Source organism: Haliotis cracherodii, unplaced genomic scaffold (assembly GCF_022045235.1).
Source record: "Haliotis cracherodii isolate W230 unplaced genomic scaffold, xgHalCrac1.p SCAF_1, whole genome shotgun sequence".
Lineage (NCBI taxonomy): Eukaryota > Metazoa > Mollusca > Gastropoda > Lepetellida > Haliotidae > Haliotis > Haliotis cracherodii.
Window position 1 is genome coordinate 20,524,759 of NW_027266264.1, and position 18,922 is coordinate 20,543,680.

Here is an 18,922-nt window from a genome sequence, read left to right on the forward strand (position 1 = left end):
TGACTGTGTGGAGAAGCATGGTGAAGTCACTGATGGTATTGCCTGTGTGGAGAAGCATGGTGAAGTCACTGATGGTATTGCCTGTGTGGAGAAGCATGGTAAAGTCACTTATAGCACTGCCTATGTGTAGAAGCATTGTGAAGTCACTGATAGCACTGCCTGTGTGTAGAAGCATTGTGAAGTCAATGATAGCATTGCCTGTGTGGAGAAGCATGGTGAAGTCACTGATAGCATTGCCTGTGTGGAGAAGCATGGTGAAGTCACTGAAGGTATTGCCTGTGTGGAGAAGCAGAGTAAAGTCACTGATAGCATTGCCTGTGTGGAGAAGCAGGGTAAAGTCAATGACAGCATTGCCTGTGTGGAGAAGCATGGTGAAGTCACTGATGGTATTGCCTGTGTGGAGAAGCATGGTAAAGTCACTTATAGCACTGCCTATGTGTAGAAGCATTGTGAAGTCACTGATAGCACTGCCTGTGTGTAGAAGCATTGTGAAGTCACTGATAGCATTGCCTGTGTGGAGAAGCATGGTGAAGTCACTGATAGCATTGCCTGTGTGGAGAAGCATGGTGAAGTCACTGAAGGTATTGCCTGTGTGGAGAAGCAGAGTAAAGTCACTGATAGCATTGCCTGTGTGGAGAAGCAGGGTAAAGTCAATGACAGCATTGCCTGTGTGGAGAAGCATGGTGAAGTCACTGATGGTATTGCATGTGTGGAAAAGCATGTTGAAGTCACTGATAGCACTGCCTGTGTGGAGAAGCATGGTGAAGTCACTGATGGTATTGCATGTGTGGAAAAGCATGTTGAAGTCACTGATAGCACTGCCTGTGTGGAGAAGCATGGTGAAGTCACTGATAGCACTGCCTGTGTGTAGAAGCATTGTAAAGTCACTGATAGCATTGCCTGTGTGGAGAAGCGTGGTGAAGTCACTGATGGTATTGCCTGTGTGGAAAAGCATGTTGAAGTCACTGATAGCACTGCCTGTGTGGAGAAGCATGGTGAAGTCACTGATGGTATTGCATGTGTGGAAAAGCATGTTGAAGTCACTGATAGCACTGCCTGTGTGTAGAAGCATTGTGAAGTCACTGATAGCATTGCCTGTGTGGAGAAGCATGGTGAAGTCACTGATAGCACTGCCTGTGTGGAGAAGCATGGTGAAGTCACTGAAGGTATTGCCTGTGTGGAGAAGCAGGGTAAAGTCACTGATAGCATTGCCTGTGTGGAGAAGCAGGGTAAAGTCAATGATAGCACTGACTGTGTGGAGAAGCATGGTGAAGTCACTTATAGCACTGCCTGTGTGTAGAAGCATTGTGAAGTCACTGATAGCACTGCCTGTGTGTAGAAGCATTGTGAAGTCACTGATAGCATTGCCTGTGTGGAGAAGCAGGGTAAAGTCAATGACAGCATTGCCTGTGTGGAGAAGCATGGTGAAGTCACTGATGGTATTGCATGTGTGGAAAAGCATGTTGAAGTCACTGATAGCACTGCCTGTGTGGAGAAGCATGGTGAAGTCACTGATGGTATTGCATGTGTGGAAAAGCATGTTGAAGTCACTGATAGCACTGCCTGTGTGGAGAAGCATGGTGAAGTCACTGATAGCATTGCCTTTGTGGAGAAGCGTGGTGAAGTCACTGATAGCATTGCATTTGTGGAGAAGCATGGTGAAGTCACTGATAGCATTGCCTGTGTGGAGAAGCATGGTGAAGTCACTGAAGGTATTGCCTGTGTGGAGAAGCAGGGTAAAGTCACTGATAGCATTGCCTGTGTGGAGAAGCATTGTAAAGTCAATGATAGCATTGCCTGTGTGGAGAAGCATGGTGAAGTCACTGATGGTATTGCCTGTGTGGAGAAGCAGGGTGAAGTCTATGATATATATATTATCAGTTTATATTAATCAGTTCATGTACTTAATTGAAAATCTACCAGTCTTTAATATGAACTTTTGAATAGGATCCAACATTTGGATTTAATCTTTCTTACTCAAATATGAATTTCCGTATAGAACTGTTTGTAAAGAGTAACCATGTTGATCAACGATACATTTCCACGAAAAGAAGAAAAGAGTAATCTGTACACATAATAAAGAAACGTAAAGTATCATCGATATGATATCATCGAACAACTTTCAGCATCCAAAATACGTCTTTATATTAATCTGCGTTAAGATCGCTGTAGCCAAGCCTGGGGCGTCTGTGAATAATTCGACTTAACCTGTTTCCAAAATTTAAACCCCAGTGTATCCCGTTATCTTCCATGTAGCAAGTTCTAACATTTTGTAACAGTCTCTGCCCCCGTTAGGTTTTCTGGTAGCTTATCCCAGAGTGTTGTTGTAGCTGGTATAAATGAATCTGCATGTCCTTTATATACACTTTACTGTTTTAAGATTCTGTTTCCTAAACTGTATTAGGAAGAAGCCTACAGAGATATTCGGGTGAGATGATTATTCATGTTCTAAAACGTTTCCAAGTTTGAATTTTATCTTTTAATGAGTTACAATTTGTTTCATTGTAAATTGTCTGATGACACTTACCCCGGACAGCGCTTCATATACCTTGCTTGTTCATTAACCAAGCTATTCCAAATATGACAAGTTGACAATAATCCAACATTGTGAATATCCATGATTTGCTTTGATCTAAGGCATTTTAGGCTATATGTTTATATTTATCTTTAACAATTTACCATAGGACAATGATATCAATTATTAACGGAGGTAAAAAAGGTATAAAAGAAGAAAAAGAAGAACGAATTAGGACAATTGAATTAATCATCATGATTCAGTTTGGCAACACAATCAGAAAAAAGTAATCGGAACAAAAGGAATGAGTTCAATTCATCAGATTCACTGAAAAATGAACGCGGAATAAGGAATAAACTACGCTAAACGAATAAGGAAAAGCAAACCCGGAAGGACAAACCTCAACGACCCTTACATTATTGCTGTGTATGGAGCGTCATGTTGGCACTTTCACTGTCCCTTCATACAGTGCGTGTATTTCCGCTTAGCCACTGAAAAGGGTTGTTTTATTTATGCATTTAACATTGGTTTTTAAGTTAGGAAGAGGAATGTAACTGAGTGAAATACAGTGAAGTCATGACGAAATGAATTAATTGACTCAGTTTCCCTGTCCACAGCTGATAGTTTATAGACACGTACGGAAATAGGTGTGGCTTGACGCTCGATGCTGTTGGGGTAACAGATACACAGACAGAGTATGCTGTATGGCTAGGATCTATATGGCCCCTGGTTGAAATTTTGATTGGTCGAGCTTTCTATGTAATATTTACATGAACCAGATGTCAGATACTATTTATGTTACTTTTAAGGTACAGGAAACCTGTAATGAGATTTGTTAATCGTTTATCCGCTAACAAGAACAAAATTAATACATTTCTTTCACAGCAAATGACACCTTAATATAAATCATATGCAAGTTTCTTCTTTTGTTTATGCAAGGTCTATTTCATATCTGCACATATTTTTCAACACACAAAATACACCAGTTTTCCAATACTGAATATGGGTATAGATATGCAATCTAACGCCACTTTTACTGTAAGTGATGCATCCATGTGCACCTTTCGTGAACGATGTGATTACAATAAACAGTAGACACTATTGAAGCTGGCGTTGAATATACAGGGGATTATTAGAATGGATTAATGTAAATAAAGCCAGTAATTCTTCGATGAGGTTGTGCTTATGTAAAGTATGCCAATAACAATAAGCGCTATATCAGTGGGGAGGGTCAAGAACACAATATATACGTAGTGATGAGAAATAGGTGATGGAAGCCAATTTACAATTGTTGAGATGCTACAATGAGTTCCTGTAAGCTGTGGTGAGATCTTAACCTTGGTCAGGGTTGTGGAGATCGCTAGGATTGTAATAAAGAGCTGGATCAACAATACTTGTTTGTCCTTTTTTACACATTAATATGTGTCCCAAATCAAGCGTAGGTGTTTTCATATTTAGAGACTTCCCATGAGTTTGCAGTTTGAAACACGGAAGGGCATTCAAAATAATCGATAAATAGGATGTGTATAATTAGCTGATGTTACGCGTACAAATAAGATTTTTTTATTTTATTGTATTCCGTTTGGTGTATGTTTATTTAGTATGTTACCGTTTTGATAAATAAGTGAGTTACGATTAACGCCGCATGCCCTAATATTTCAGCCATATCACTAAGAATAGGCTTCACACGTTTAACCTAGGTGGGGAGTCGAATCCCTGGCCTTTAGTGTGAAGAATCAACGCTTACACCACTCCACCGCCTGATGTTGGGATCTGATGTATAGCTTGAGCAAGCATCTCATTGACATTTGTGTAGAATTTTGGTAGGGCTTAATTAACAGTGGAACACATTACTGAACAGCGTAAATCGGGACAAGATAAACCGGTAAGTCCAACTGACGGGCATTAAAGATCTACATGTAGGCAAGGGGATAGTAATTTGTTCCCATGATTCGTAAATCCGGACATTTGTTAATCCGGACGATTACACAGCCATCAATATCGTCCATAATAGCAGAGTGACACTGTACGCAGCAGACTCCATCACAGTTGTAGATATAAAGGAACAAACTGATGTTGTACAAGACGTCTTTACTTGTTTACCAATCCAGAAAACGTATATGTAACCAGTGATCGCATGAGTCCACCAAGGCTGGGTGTTGGGACCATTGTTATTTTTCCCATTATCAAATGATATAGTAGCAGATATTCAGCGTAATATTAGATTATTCGCTGATGATACATCTCGACATGTCATTATATAAGATCAGAATCATCAAGCAAATCTCTAAATAAGGCCACAGTATTGGTATTATTATGGTCACAAATTTGGAAAATTAACTTTGATCAAAAGAAAACAGATCAGTTTTAATTTCTTGAAAAGAGAACAGTCACTCAAATTCCAGTACTTTTTATGAGTGATATCAAGGTTAAATCAGTTAATGTCCATAAACATCTTGGGTAACTTTGCAAAGTGGCAAATGAATATCAATTATATTGTTACCGAGGTGGGTCTAATGATCAGCTGGGGCGGTCGGGTAGCCTAGTGGTTAAAGCGTTCGCTCGTCACGCCGAAGACCCGGGTTTGATTTCCGACATGGGTACAATGTGTGAAGCCCATTTCTGGTGTCCCCCGCCGTGATATTGCTGGAATATTGCTAAAAGCGGCGTAAAACCATACTCACTCACTCACTCACTCACTAATGATCAGCTGCTTACGAAGTTTGAAATATCGCCTTCTGAGTAATATCCATAGTCGAGCTCTTTCACCTTACCATTATTCGGACCGTATGTGGATCTGTGAGTGGAGTGAGTCATTTCAAACTGTAAAAATCGCCAAAATTATAAGTTGTGTGAACATGCATTTCATAAAATGCTCATAAACAAAGCGCCCGAATATCTGACAGATTATTTCCAACAAGTTCTTCTGACATTTTCCTCGATGATGCAAGATCTTCAAACATACTCCATGTTCCACTCTGTCACACAGAAACGTATATAAAACCGGCCTTGCCACCAGCTGTACTTGATTGGAATATGTTGGATGACACATCACGGTGAATAGGATCTTTGTCGCAATTTCCAAAGAAGATAAAAACGCAACCGAAAACGTTCACCGATAATTCAGAACATATAGAACAAGATTACACATTACTCAAAGTTGAAGTGACATAAATTGCCACAAAAATGTATCGTTTATTATTGATGGTTAGCTTGTATTTTGGGCTCCTTCTACAACGACAGAATTCGTTATTTATCCCAGAGGTCACCTGTTACGTATATCAGTTAAAATTGTTATTTCTATACCAAGGATTTCGATATCAGTGCTGTATTATTCGGTAATTCAAATTGATAAGATACTGAGAACGTGAGAATGATTGAATCTGTCCATCATTATTTAACGTTCAGTTAACCTTATAATATTGATATATGTAATTATTATATAGATATGAATATTCATATGCATATAAAAGAACTTGCTTTCAACCATGCATGTATTGGATTGTTCCCACATCGTGTGTTGTATTTACAAAGGTTTGAAATATATTCCTATTGGAGAGGTCTTAAAGTTTACACTACGCCTTTTGACAAATCCAGTTCAGTTTTCCTTTTTGAAAATAAACACTGTTTAACCCACATAGACGTACATATAATTTGATTTACTTAACGTTTTACAGTAAGATCATAACATGGGAGTATTTTGCCAGGACCGACTACTAGTGTCGTTTAAGTCTACTCAGATGCGGTTTCATCAAGGTACAAAGTTCGCTGGTATACAGCAGTGTCAACATCCTACTGCTGGTGTCACTGGCGCACTTTAACATGTACACAAGCGGGCAGATTCTACACTGATACAGCGAACATAAGTACGATATCAGATGAAGACAGATAAGCCGTAACGAAGCAGATGGAGTCACGCACAGCGACCAAGTGATTGAAGCGCCATCTAGCTGACGGTTAGTAAAGGGACACTACCCATCCTGGACTATTTCGCAAATATGCCACTGTGTACATTTCATTCTCGTTTTCCTACAGTTATTCTAATTTAACAAAACTATACTCCGACAGCTGTGTATCAGAGTAGGATTAACACCCCCGATGCCCCGATGTGGTGATGCGTTAATGTCACAAACATAGTTTTGCTTATATATGACGCTAATTGTATTGGAATCAATAAGACGAATTTTGTGCATATATTTCCTGTGTATAAATAATTACTACTGTAGGATATTAATAGTAAATAGATACGATAACGACTTATTAGTGTGTGATATAAATGGTAAATATAAATGATAACGACTAGGTAAATATAAAAATATAATTTGTTGTATATCATAAAGTTTACTTTGACGTTAAAACATTTCGAATTGTCGTTCAGATGTGTTTAGTTTCAACATTTTAATTTTATCGTGCAACCCAACGACATGCAAAACAAGAGAACTGATTTTGCATGATTCTTTTATATATAGCAACACTATTGTTTTATCTCAAATATGTTTTACAAACAGTGAAGAATAAACTCAGTGAATAAATTTACGAACCGTTACATATTTTTAATTTGTCCTATTATACGTAATGGTGATTTAAAAAAATATAAAAACAAAGATGCCGTGTTTGGGTTTATAAGTATTTACGAAATTCTACAGAATCACTGTCAGATCGTCTTTCAGTTCATGAAGAACAGTATTAATCAAATACCAGGTTGGGTTTCTGATAAAAAAAATATCGTAGTTGCCAGAGACGTAAAGCTGGTTAGATGTTATTTGTCAACATTACTATAAACATCGACTTGAATTACTTCTCCAGTTGGGGCGATCTCGTGTTGACGACCAAATCAGAGTCTAACCAGCCGGTCTCTAAATATATAAAAAAACATTCCCATGCATGCGGAAAAGCACATGTTATTTATAACAACACACGTACAAATTCCCTGGCAATTATTCCAATTATTTATACTTGATAATGACACCTTTGAACTTTTAAAAAACGCGACGTTTTTTGATGTTTTGGAACAAAACATATATCTGAAAAATAGAAAGGTTGTATATACGTTTTTTTTTAGTGAAATGAAACTCAACTCTAGCTTATTGCTTTGAGAGCCTCAAGTCGCGCGAGCCAGAGATAAACCAGTGTTTAACTATAAACATTTATAAACAATCATTAGCATTCATAGTATCGGTGTTTGACCTCGACGATAAGAAGATTATTTTAATAGCGAGTCCCCCTTCAGCCTCCATTCACAATTGCCTCTCTGTAAGGCGGTGCTCCGCCATTTCAGCCAACTGGATACGCGAATATTTGTGTCACAGCATACTACATCATAATTAGACAGGCAGACTATGAGACTACAGAACAGCATTTGCTTAATAGGCTAAGTAGGTAGATCGGGTAGTATACCACACGGAAGGGTGGGCGAGCTGGCTGGACGTAACCCAGTTGTCAGAAGAGCCCGGTCCGATGTTTGAAAAGCAAATGGATTACTCTAACGACAGGAAAACATAACGTGGAAAAGTCGAACACCGGTCAGTAAACGAGTGCAAGGTGGGCAGCAAGGTATTCATTGTACAGCTATTTCAGGTAACTCCTCTATTTTCAATATACCGGCTTTGTGTGTAGTGGAAATCTCGCGAGAGCGGGAAATGGGCGTATACAACTGACGTCATAAGCCACGTGTCTTCGATTCGCAATTTGGACCGCTACCCAGCTAATATAAAATTATGACAGTAACGGTACTAAATCTGCATATGCTAATTTAGAAAGGTCGTATACATGTACTTAGAATACATTTTTTACCGAATGTAGTTTTATCGAGAGACGGCTATCTAGGAGTTTTATCTGAGCATGGAAGGAGATCAGGGTAATGAAACAGGTCTCTGATTTATCACTCGCAGTCCTAGCAAGCAGTCAATATAGCCCGCTCGCTATCTGTTGCCCAAGAGTGATAAAATCACCCACAATTCACAGTTTCTGGCTATATCTTTAGTCTCGACTTGACGCGCTATATTCTTCTTGTGTTTTTCAAGTTTCGGCCTTTTGGAATTATGTGGAATTCTTATGTAGGATCTCGATCCAAGACCTTGCGGTCTGGGAATCGGTGTAGGTGGTACCGCTATCATCACGGCAGGTGAGCTGGCCTTTGATGATCACTAATTACAGGTAGCAACTTTGAAAATGGCATCTTCGTAAAAGGATTTTGCTATTGCGCGTCTAAACGGTTCCTATGTGAAGTCCAAATTGCTACATAACGGGTGCCTCAGCCGCTGTTCCGTGTCACGCTAAAACTAAAGTCCAACCGGTCCTTGTTGACTGGCGGCCATGTTGCAAGCAGCAGGTGCGCGCTGAGGGCCAGCATTACACCACCTACCCGTACAGACTTTCGGTCGTTACCTGGACTCCTTGCGGGAACCATGTTTCTGCTTTCGATTCATTTGAATAACTCGGTTTGTGAAGCATTTACGTTTATTAATGATATTTTCGCTTCCGTATGTTTGTATCCGGGCTCATGTGATACACTTACTTACTTCTTTTCTGCTGCTGGTAATACGCCATACTTTCATGTGTGTCTTTGACAAGTGACTGTGTGTTCCAGGTGCTTACATCCGCTGACTAGAGAGCTGACACCCGTTTGATCCCATGCCGGGGGTCTAATTGCGTGTCTTGCCAGGTAAGACAAGCAGGCTGGACGCTGTGGAAGCAACATGTCCCAGGTGGACGAGCGCTGGACCTCCTCTCCTACACAACCTATGCCCCCTACGGCCATTGAGGTGATTGTCAAGGACGAGCCAGAATCCTCCCCTCCCCCACGGGATCCTGAACCTGACTCTGCTAGAGACTCTGATAGCCCCAGTCGCTCACCCCCCGGGGAACCTGTGACGAACGGTACCCTCTCTTCAAGTGTTGTTCATCTACCCCACCCACACGCCACCCACCCAGGCACTGGGCACCATATGGGATTTGAGTCCACTCCTGGGCATTTATTACCTTGTGAAGATGTTGAAGTGTTCTTTCACAATCTAGACAATCGACCGACTGCAACAACCGTCGCGCTGGCTAGTTTTACGACAGTAGGTAATGGTCATTTGACCACATTGACCAACGCGCCGTTGTCCGCTCACCACACCCTATATCAAGGATCCTCCCTAGGATCAGGCGGGCTGGTCACCATGCAACCCCCAAGCTACTCCGAGTCACAGACCTACCTCCACTCAGGCCTCCCCTCCCTCTACGTACCCTCATCCCGACCCCTCGGGATGATGCCGATACAGTATGACAGTCCCTCGGGGACCCCTACGCCTGTCTCCACCCCTGTGTGGAATGCAACATCGGACACCATGTACGGAGCGCCGTCGTCCTCGCCGAAATACACCTACATTGGAACCGTTGGGGAGAGTCTGCATAACCCCCCACGCACCGAGTCCACCCTGTCCCTACAGCTGTCCCGACCACCCCCAGTTACATACCAGGGGTACTCATCACCCGATGGATGGGGAACCTACGCTGACAGAACCCAAGTCAAAGGTAGGGCCATTAGCGATAGTTAGCATATTCCTCCTTTTTAGATTTGTTTTCGCTTATGTCTTGATGATTTATTAGTTTGCAAGTGATGTTCTTTTTCTACGGGTTGATAATACTTTTCTTGGACGACTGAACACCTTGTTCATTACATTCACGATTAATATCAGTAGTAGTAATGGGCTATCAGTCTTACCGTTAAAATAGTTTTAATAGAAATTATAAAGGATTCATTGACCATTATATTTTAGGTATGCGTCCTGTGGCATTAAGTATGAATGAAAATATGGATTATTAAATTTTAAATAATTTCGTGTTTTGGCAGAGGGGTCGGGTGGTGACGCCGTTTGTGCTGTATATATTAACATTAACAAATGTCGGGAGTTTTCTTGCACGAAAATGAATACCTTAATTTTCCTTAATCAGCAATATCTTCCACAACATGCCCTTTGATGAGTAGTACTTGAATCCCGCAAATGCTTTTCACCCGAACAAAGACCCATCTTGCATTTGTTTATTTATGTAAAACATGTCGTGAATTACACGATAATCAAACACAAAGCTATGTTGATATGGCTTATCTGGAATATGTCCCTCTTTGTATCATTGAATGGCAATTTATTCTGTTATGTAATGGTCCTATCAAAGCGTGCTTGTTGACCTCAAATACTTTCTTAATGTTGCTGATATTCAGTAATATCTCTCCAATTGCGAAATGGATGGAAAAACTAAAGATAATACTTTCTACCAATGTTTGAATGATTTCACAGCGGTTTTAGACGCACCAAAATATTTCATACATCACCAGATTTTTAAGGATATTTCGTTGACACCAAGCGTTATATCGATTGTGTCAGGAACACTGGCCGGAAAGTTTATTGAATGCATGACTTCAAAAAGTTTTAAAACAAATTACAACCAAGCTGTTTTACGTTCGATCGCGAGCAATGCAAACGTTATGCCGTTTCTGCGTTTCAGTCCTCGTTTCAAATGTCTTAATAAATCTTAAGGGTGCGGCTGGAGTCTTACGACCTAACCTAAGCAACAATATTGAAACGGTAACATGTCAAAATTTAGTCTCGGTCGGTAGTGTGGAAACGTGTCGCCCTGGTGAAAGCTTTCATTGAAACTCAGAGAGTCAGCCTGGAGCATATGGAATGCCCAGAGAAGTAGGTTAGCGTTGAAGCACAATCCGACGTTGTGAAGTCCCAAGGTAGCTACAAGTCTCTCGTGGTTTGTTCTTTGTGTGGAGAAGGTCTTGGCAAGAACCCGCGAACCTGTTTATGGCCATTTAACTCAGTGTGTAATAAAAATGTCACAGCACTGAAGGACAAATTACACATGGCTAATATAAACTACCACTCATTTTATATGAAAGAGTTTCACACAACGACCGGGCTGTTGTGTGATGGAAATATGCTACAGATGGACATGGTGCGGCAATGTATCACTGTTATCAATGTAAACGTTTCATATGTGGATGTTGTGTACACGTACGCGAACTGGGAGGGTTGGTGGTGTCGTGTTGGTGCGGGGCTGGGTCACAAACATGTGTAACGCTAGGAAACATTAAAACTTTGTTCTTGTGTTAAGAAGCCGAGATATATGTATTTCTTGACTTGAATCAGGACACAAGCAATTGCCGTTTATTAGATGAGGTACTTTTCAAAATACAGTTAAAACGTTTCTTTTACCGAGTTATTTAATATACACCCGTTTGATAATATTTTCATGTTCTTGGTGCTTTAAGTTGTTCCAGATGTATCTCCTTTCACTCAACTACTTCAATTTGTTTGTTTATTTGTTGTTTAACGCCGCACTCAGCAATACTCCAGCTATATGACGGCTGCTTCAATTTAAACAGTAGAATGACGGTGTGACTAACGTGTAAATATAGTTCCTTTGAAGAAGGGGAAGTTAAATATACTCATAGTTGATCACATCTATGACATTGCCGGTGACAATCAGCAGCACTTGACGCACCCAGCATCATGTACAATCATATACATCATGTAACCAGGAAAAATAACTTTATTACAAAACATACACGTAATATAGGTCATGTTGATTTCAAAACAACCCATTGAATTTCACCTATGCAATATCGAACTAACTTTTACCAATATACAACTATGGGGTTAAAGGTCAACGGTTTCGAGGTTCTTGAGGTCACCCGACGGATAGAAAATTCTTTATAATTTTTAGGATAAGGATGAAATCAATCTTCTAGTGGGACTATGTCTAACTTTATAAATATTTTCATTCCAGTCAAGCCATTCTGAGATTGGTATGATGGTAGTCCACATTTGTAAAGCAGGATATGTTCGCCTATTTTGTAACACCTGATGTCATCACTGAAACTTTGCAGTGATTAGTGACAGGCTCTTGACATTGTTACTTCTGTATTATATTTACTAATTACAATCATTTACGGACACACTGTATTGAATTTATAGCATTTACATACACCTCCCTGCCTCCCGCTACTGCCCCCTTAATACCGTCCTTTCCTCCAGAATGTGTATCATGTGTCCCGTATGACGCTCCCCCTTTATGACGTCGCAACAAGTAGGAATGTCCACTAATGTTAACTACTCGAACATGTATCCGTGTTGACACGATTTCACATATTGCATCCGCGTATCTATTCAGAAGTTATAACAGTCTCTTAGGTTTTTGTTATAACTTGTTTAGTGTGGTGACGGATATAGATTTCAAACATCATCGTGTATATTTACTGGAAAATACGTATTTGATAAAGTCATAACAAATTTATTTGTACTTCGAAACCCTTTGATGAATCTCAAGTGATAATATTTACCTGCAAATTTGCCTAGAGAAGAATAGGTCTCCCAAATCTAATAATGAAATAGAGACTGCCACGATCCTTACAAATTGCATCGTGTTACCTTCACGATGCCCATCCTTACAAGGTGAAATAATCACTATTTTGTCTCTTTCAGTGAAATAATTTCATTGAAAAGATGCAATTTGCAAAGAGCTCCCCATTTGGCCACATAAATAAAAAAAGCAGCCTGTTGAAGAGAAACATTTGTGTTATTACATAAAAACCAATAGGTGAGAAAGTATCGGCTTGCTGACTTGTTTCCATCAACGTTGCGTATACATGTACAACAAAAATATCTACTTGGTTCCTAGAACCATGTTGTGTAGTGTTATCATCCTAATGTATGTTTAGTACTTAATGGACATGTATTTATACAGGAGTGTTATCTGTGTTTATGGAATCATTTGGAAACACTTTTTGATTTCTTTAAAATGTGCACCACAGCTGATAACTACAATCTTCACAAATTTATTTTAATCGCTAAGCCAATGTGTCACATCAAATTTACCCCCGCTTTGTCACATGTTGCTCACTGCAAATAGAGAGGTCTAATGGCTATACTAATTATAACGTGTTAATTATCCCCGAACGTGATTACGCTTTCCCACATCACAGGGTACACACCACATCCCAGATCTCAGAGGCGGTGTGTACAAGAGGTTGTAAACATCTCAGACTGATATCATAAATATTTCAGCAACTGCTTGTTAATTGCTTGCATGCCGAACACACCTGGCCGATATTTACCTACACTAGTAGGTAATAAACCTCTGCACAAGTCACCCACACTCGGCATATCAAGCCGATGTCTTTCTTTTCCGTGCCGGTTTGCATGACTCAATATTTATTGATTTATCTTTTTAGTATTCATTTCCTCATTCATTCGTGTGTTTTTTAAATTAGTATTGCTCAAGTGTGGGATGTTTCTTCATAAATTATTTCTACGTCTATCGGCCAGTAAGTAGATAAGTCCCCCTGAGTCCACTACCTTTAATTTTACTGGGACATAGGTACAGCAGCGTAACACAGTCAACTGAAATCATTAAATATATCGTGCAGATTATTATGAGTTAATGGAAGGACACGTCACAAAATACGGGAAGTGGGCTTTGGCAACAAGCACCCAGTACACGAAATGATTACACTCTTGTTGCATTTATAGGCGTGTTAATCCCTATTTCACCCCACTGTGGCTGGTGTAGATTAATATCAGTGCGCAAACACCGAGACCAAAGACAAACTGTTTATCAAGACATAGCTGATATCTTCCAAGTGGGGAGATGATTAGCCATTTCCGGCCTTACCTGTGTATTCCGAAGCGTAAGACCATGCCATTGTGTGTGTGTGTGTGTGTGTGTGTGTGTGTGTGTGTGTGTGTGTGTGTGTGTGTGTGTGTGTGTGTGTGTGTGTGTGTGTGTTTAGATAGTCACATTTACCATAATAAGATATAGTTAAAAGAATTTTTGGTAGAGATACATACACGGATAGAGACTGTTAAATGTGTTCTCACTTCTTCATAATGTATAGATGTAATTTGTCAAGTTGATTCTGCATTTATTAATTTTTGGAAAACATATATGAGACCCAAAATACTCTATTCTCATCATGGTATTATGGTTGGAGCATCCTATAACACGTTCATGTGTGCCATACATTTGCCGTCATCAAAGCTTCTTGCTTGGGTAATTCAAAGACGTCGACATATCAACATATCAAACTGCAGGCTTCTGACTAAATAGGATGACAGTAATAAGTTGTTTTGCTCTGCTCAAATTAAAGACCCAGTGTTGTTGTTTTTTATCAAAACTGTCGGACAAAAGAGAGTAGACATCCATGTTTGAAGATGGCTAAAATGAAGCAAACAAGAAAGGGTTGTTCGATGGTGATGTATTTTATACGGGTATTATATGCGATATTACGTGCATCATATCAAGGAGTATCTCGCAACAGGTGACAATTTCAAATCAAGAGTATACTTTCTTTCGCACGGTAGTGTACATACATATGGTTAGTCATCTATTTAATGATTTCAAATGACTTAAGCTCATATTTACAGGATGCTGTATGACGAGTTAATAAGTGTGCCTCGCATACATGTGGTTGTTGGCGATAGATTTTGTACCGACTGGAGAGTGATAAGTGACAGGTTGGCATGTTATACTAGAGTGTTGTTCGTCATGGACTAATCGTCCATTAAATACTGATATTTAATGATATTTGTCAATGTAGGTAGTATAATGTAGGTAGTATATTTCTTATCGACCCGTGAAGAATAGGTCTTCAGCAACCCATACTTGCTGTAAAAGGCGACTATGCTTGTCGGAAGAGGCGACTAACGGGATCGGGTGGTCTGGCTCGCTGACTTGGTTGATGTATGTCATCGTATCCCAAATGCGTGGCTCGATGGTCATGATGTCAATCACTTGATTGTTTGGTCCGGACTCGATGATTTTCATACCGCCGTCATATAGCTTGAATATTGCATGAGTGCGGTGTTAAACAACAAACAAACAAATATTATCCATTTTGCCCCAACTTTCAAGAATAAGAGAGCCTTAGGGCAAATCAAGCCATTCTGTCGTTGTTTTGTGGTTTAATTGATTATATATGTCAAATAACAAGTACATACCGCTGGTTCAAGCATCACCTTGCGATGGAAATGCATAATCTCGATCGACAGACAGCATTTAAAATAAGCTGATAGTAATCTTGGTTACGAAATGCTAAATTGATTATGGATTATTATATTTAATATAATAATGTGGCAAATGGACAGAAGGTGCATATTTATTACAGGGAGGCTTGACCATGCTACCTACTCTGTCATCGCCAGTGTCCTCACGAGTTTTGCGTTAAATTAATGTTTAAAGCATCTTTAGTGCTACACAAGTTTGACTATATTCTCCAGGGTGGCCTTTATATTATGCTTGCAGAGTAGTTGTGCTACATCGTATGAATTCACGAATTATATTGTATATTTATGAAAATTCATGATTAATATAGATCCATGGAATTCTTGTCTGAAACCAACTCAAACACTCAAATAGCTATACCCACTTCCTTAATTTTTTCCTGATTTTCGAATGCTAATAATAACATTGAATTTGCAAGTTTCAAATATATTATAACATACCTCAAAATTCAAATATTAATTGCGCCATAAGAGGGATTGGTAACACTACAGGTAACACAATGCTCCCGGTCTCAGGTCTCAGGAACATTTATGTAAACCAGGATACCGTTTGCAGGCCCCCCTGTTCGGCATGTTGAGTAAATAGATAAGAACGGTTTGTACTAATTTCAATGCAAGGAAAATTGCATCGGGTTGCGGACAGGGTGTAGTGCAAGCTCGATATCGCCAAATTTAATTAATGCTATGAAATATGAAGCAAAATGTCATTAGTCAAACTCTCCGTGCAAGATGTGGCGGTAGATCTATAGCCACTTCGATATTTATAATAAATTCCACTCTCAGTCAGGGACAGGGAACGTTTTGAACATAAGCACATTACAAAACAGATTAATATTGATTTCGAGATCTCTGTACACTCAGCAAATGTAACGGTCAAGTTGATACAACTACTACTACTTCTACTCCGTGGACCGCCTCCGTGGACTAATGGTAGAGCGTCCGCCCTGAGAGTTGAAGGTCTGGGGTTCGATCGCCGACCGCGTCATACCAAAGTACGTTGAGAGATGGTATGGCGCTGACTGGCATTAAGGGGCTAAAACAAGGACCCCATTTCACCTCACTTCACCTACTACCAATACTACTACTACTACTACTACTACTACTACTACTACTACTACTACTACTACTACTACTAATCATATTCGTACTCACAATAATCATATTTACGATTTACTTTTACTTTTCTTATAGTCTATATTTTTTATATTTTACGCTTGATACATTCGGTATTAAAACTGAAATCCCAATTTCAAATTGTAGTAAATGATTTTTAAATGTCCAAAACACTATATATAAATATGATTATAAAACTTCTTATTAGCAATGGTGCTGCTTATATCAGTTCATTTTAAAAAGAAAGCAGGTTCTGACGTGAACGTAATTGTGTTATCTAATCACGATATGCCTAATATTCGTTATCAACTGTTGTCAACAGGGGCTTTAGAATATAGCAAACTAATATCATAGTGTCATTCACATATCACCAAGACACGAGTGAATGAGTGTGGTTTTACGCCGCTTTTAGCAATATTCCAGCAATATCCAGCAGGGGACACCAGAAATGGGCTTCACACATTGTACCCATGTCGGGAATCGAACCCGGGTCTTCGGCGTGACGAGAGAACGCTTTAACCACTAGGCTACCCGACCGCCCCACCATGACCTGAGTAATATCCATCCCCTGTGTTTAGATGCTGTGGTGGTGAAAGTATGCACATTGAAATATTAACATCAGAGCATTGGTCGTATCCATCCTATCGAGTAAACAAACCAAAAGATAATGGTAGCAATAATTCATAGACACCTCCATTAACGTTACACATGTCAATGATGACACTTGGTGATCGAGAAGTTGCATGACAAGTTGTATCACAGATGCATCACTGATTATATTTCTTATATATATTTATATATATATTTCATATTTAATATTTGACCCGTGAAGATCCGGGGTATAATAGGTCTTCAGCAACCCGTGCTTGCCGTAAAAGGCGACTATGCTTGTCGTAAAAGGCGACTAACGGGATCGGGTGGTCAGGCTCGCTGACTTGGTTGATGCATGTCATCGTATCCCAAATGCGTGGCTCGATGGTCATGATGTCAATCACTGGATTGTTTGGTCCGGACTCGATGATTTTCAGACCGCCTTCATATAGCTGGAATATTGCGGCGTTAAACAACAAACCAAACCAAAACCAAAAACCGTATAATATTTGCACTTCAATGGTTCTAACGATATGTGCTAATTTGCATGAGGCAATGCCAGAAAAAGATCACAGTGTGGGAAAGACACGGTGTTCTTCCATATTCTTCCGCCGAGGTGGTAATTCCTTATCTTACTGAACAATCGTCCCCAACGTGGAACTGCTCTGGACATGTAGATATATGGCATTGATATCCAGACCTACTTAATTAAAGTAACATACTTTGTACATGTAATTTATCGGGTCTAATGTGTGAAGCCCATTTCTGGTGTCTCCCGCCGTGATATTGCTAGAATATTGCTAAACGCGGCGTAAAACCATACTCACTCACTCACTAATGTAATACAGAAATAGGTGAATCATGAGTAAGTGAGATTAACGTCGCTTTCTGGAGAATCAGGAGGTAACACACCCACAATGTGGCGTGTCCTATTTACATTTATGTCGTAGTTAAAAGCTTAGAAGAAGATAACTTACTTAAGTGAATGAATCAATTATTTCAACTGTTTTAGTTCTTTGTTTTATTTTTCAAAACTTGCAATTGTGATTGTTGAAAATTAAGGCACTCCGCTCCATTATTACCTGATCATTTTTATACACAATATATGTTCCCGATTTTAATATGATCTTATTTCGCAATATTGTCTCTTCTGTGACATCTCTAATGCCATATGGTGCGTTCCCCCTAACCACTCCTACAGTCGTCATGGTAACCACACCTCCATACTAGAAAGACAGGCGGCATCTGTGGTGCTCTCGCATTTTCTCGTGAGAAGACAACAGGATTTTGGTGTATTTAGACACAATGCGGCCAAGCGTTATCTTGAAGCTAAATTTAGTATCTTTTGTTGTCTGTAATGTTTGCACATCAAATCCTCCGTCATATTGGCCAAAGGTTTTATAAGATAGCACAGATAATAAATATTTATATAATCTTATATACGTCTACATAAAAACAGTTGAAAATGATCATTGGAATATTTCTGAAAATAGTCTTATTACCTTTATTCCAGTGTTAAAATTACAAATGAATAAAGACATCTATGAAATATCCATTAAACATATTTTTTTCTTTATCGTTGTGAAACAGAGAGACAAAATAGAATAAAGTTATGAACAGAATAGGAACAATCTGACATTTCACAATGTCG

General features: G+C 39.4%; 1 protein-coding gene across 6 annotated transcripts in view; it reads left to right on the top strand.

Moving 5' to 3' along the window:
• The first annotated feature begins 8,324 nt into the window (after window positions 1-8,324).
• The window catches only part of LOC139474282 (transcription factor GATA-4-like), a 42,944-nt gene continuing 32,346 nt past the window's right edge, over window positions 8,325-18,922 (top strand). For 3 of the 6 annotated variants that reach the window (XM_071257233.1, XM_071257273.1, XM_071257264.1), the window contains exons 1-2: window positions 8,327-8,372; window positions 9,105-10,033. In XM_071257233.1, coding sequence (XP_071113334.1) covers window positions 9,214-10,033 — 820 coding nt within the window. In that variant the 5' untranslated portion in view covers window positions 8,327-8,372; window positions 9,105-9,213. The other 3 variants (XM_071257241.1, XM_071257249.1, XM_071257256.1) reach the window with 3 other exon arrangements.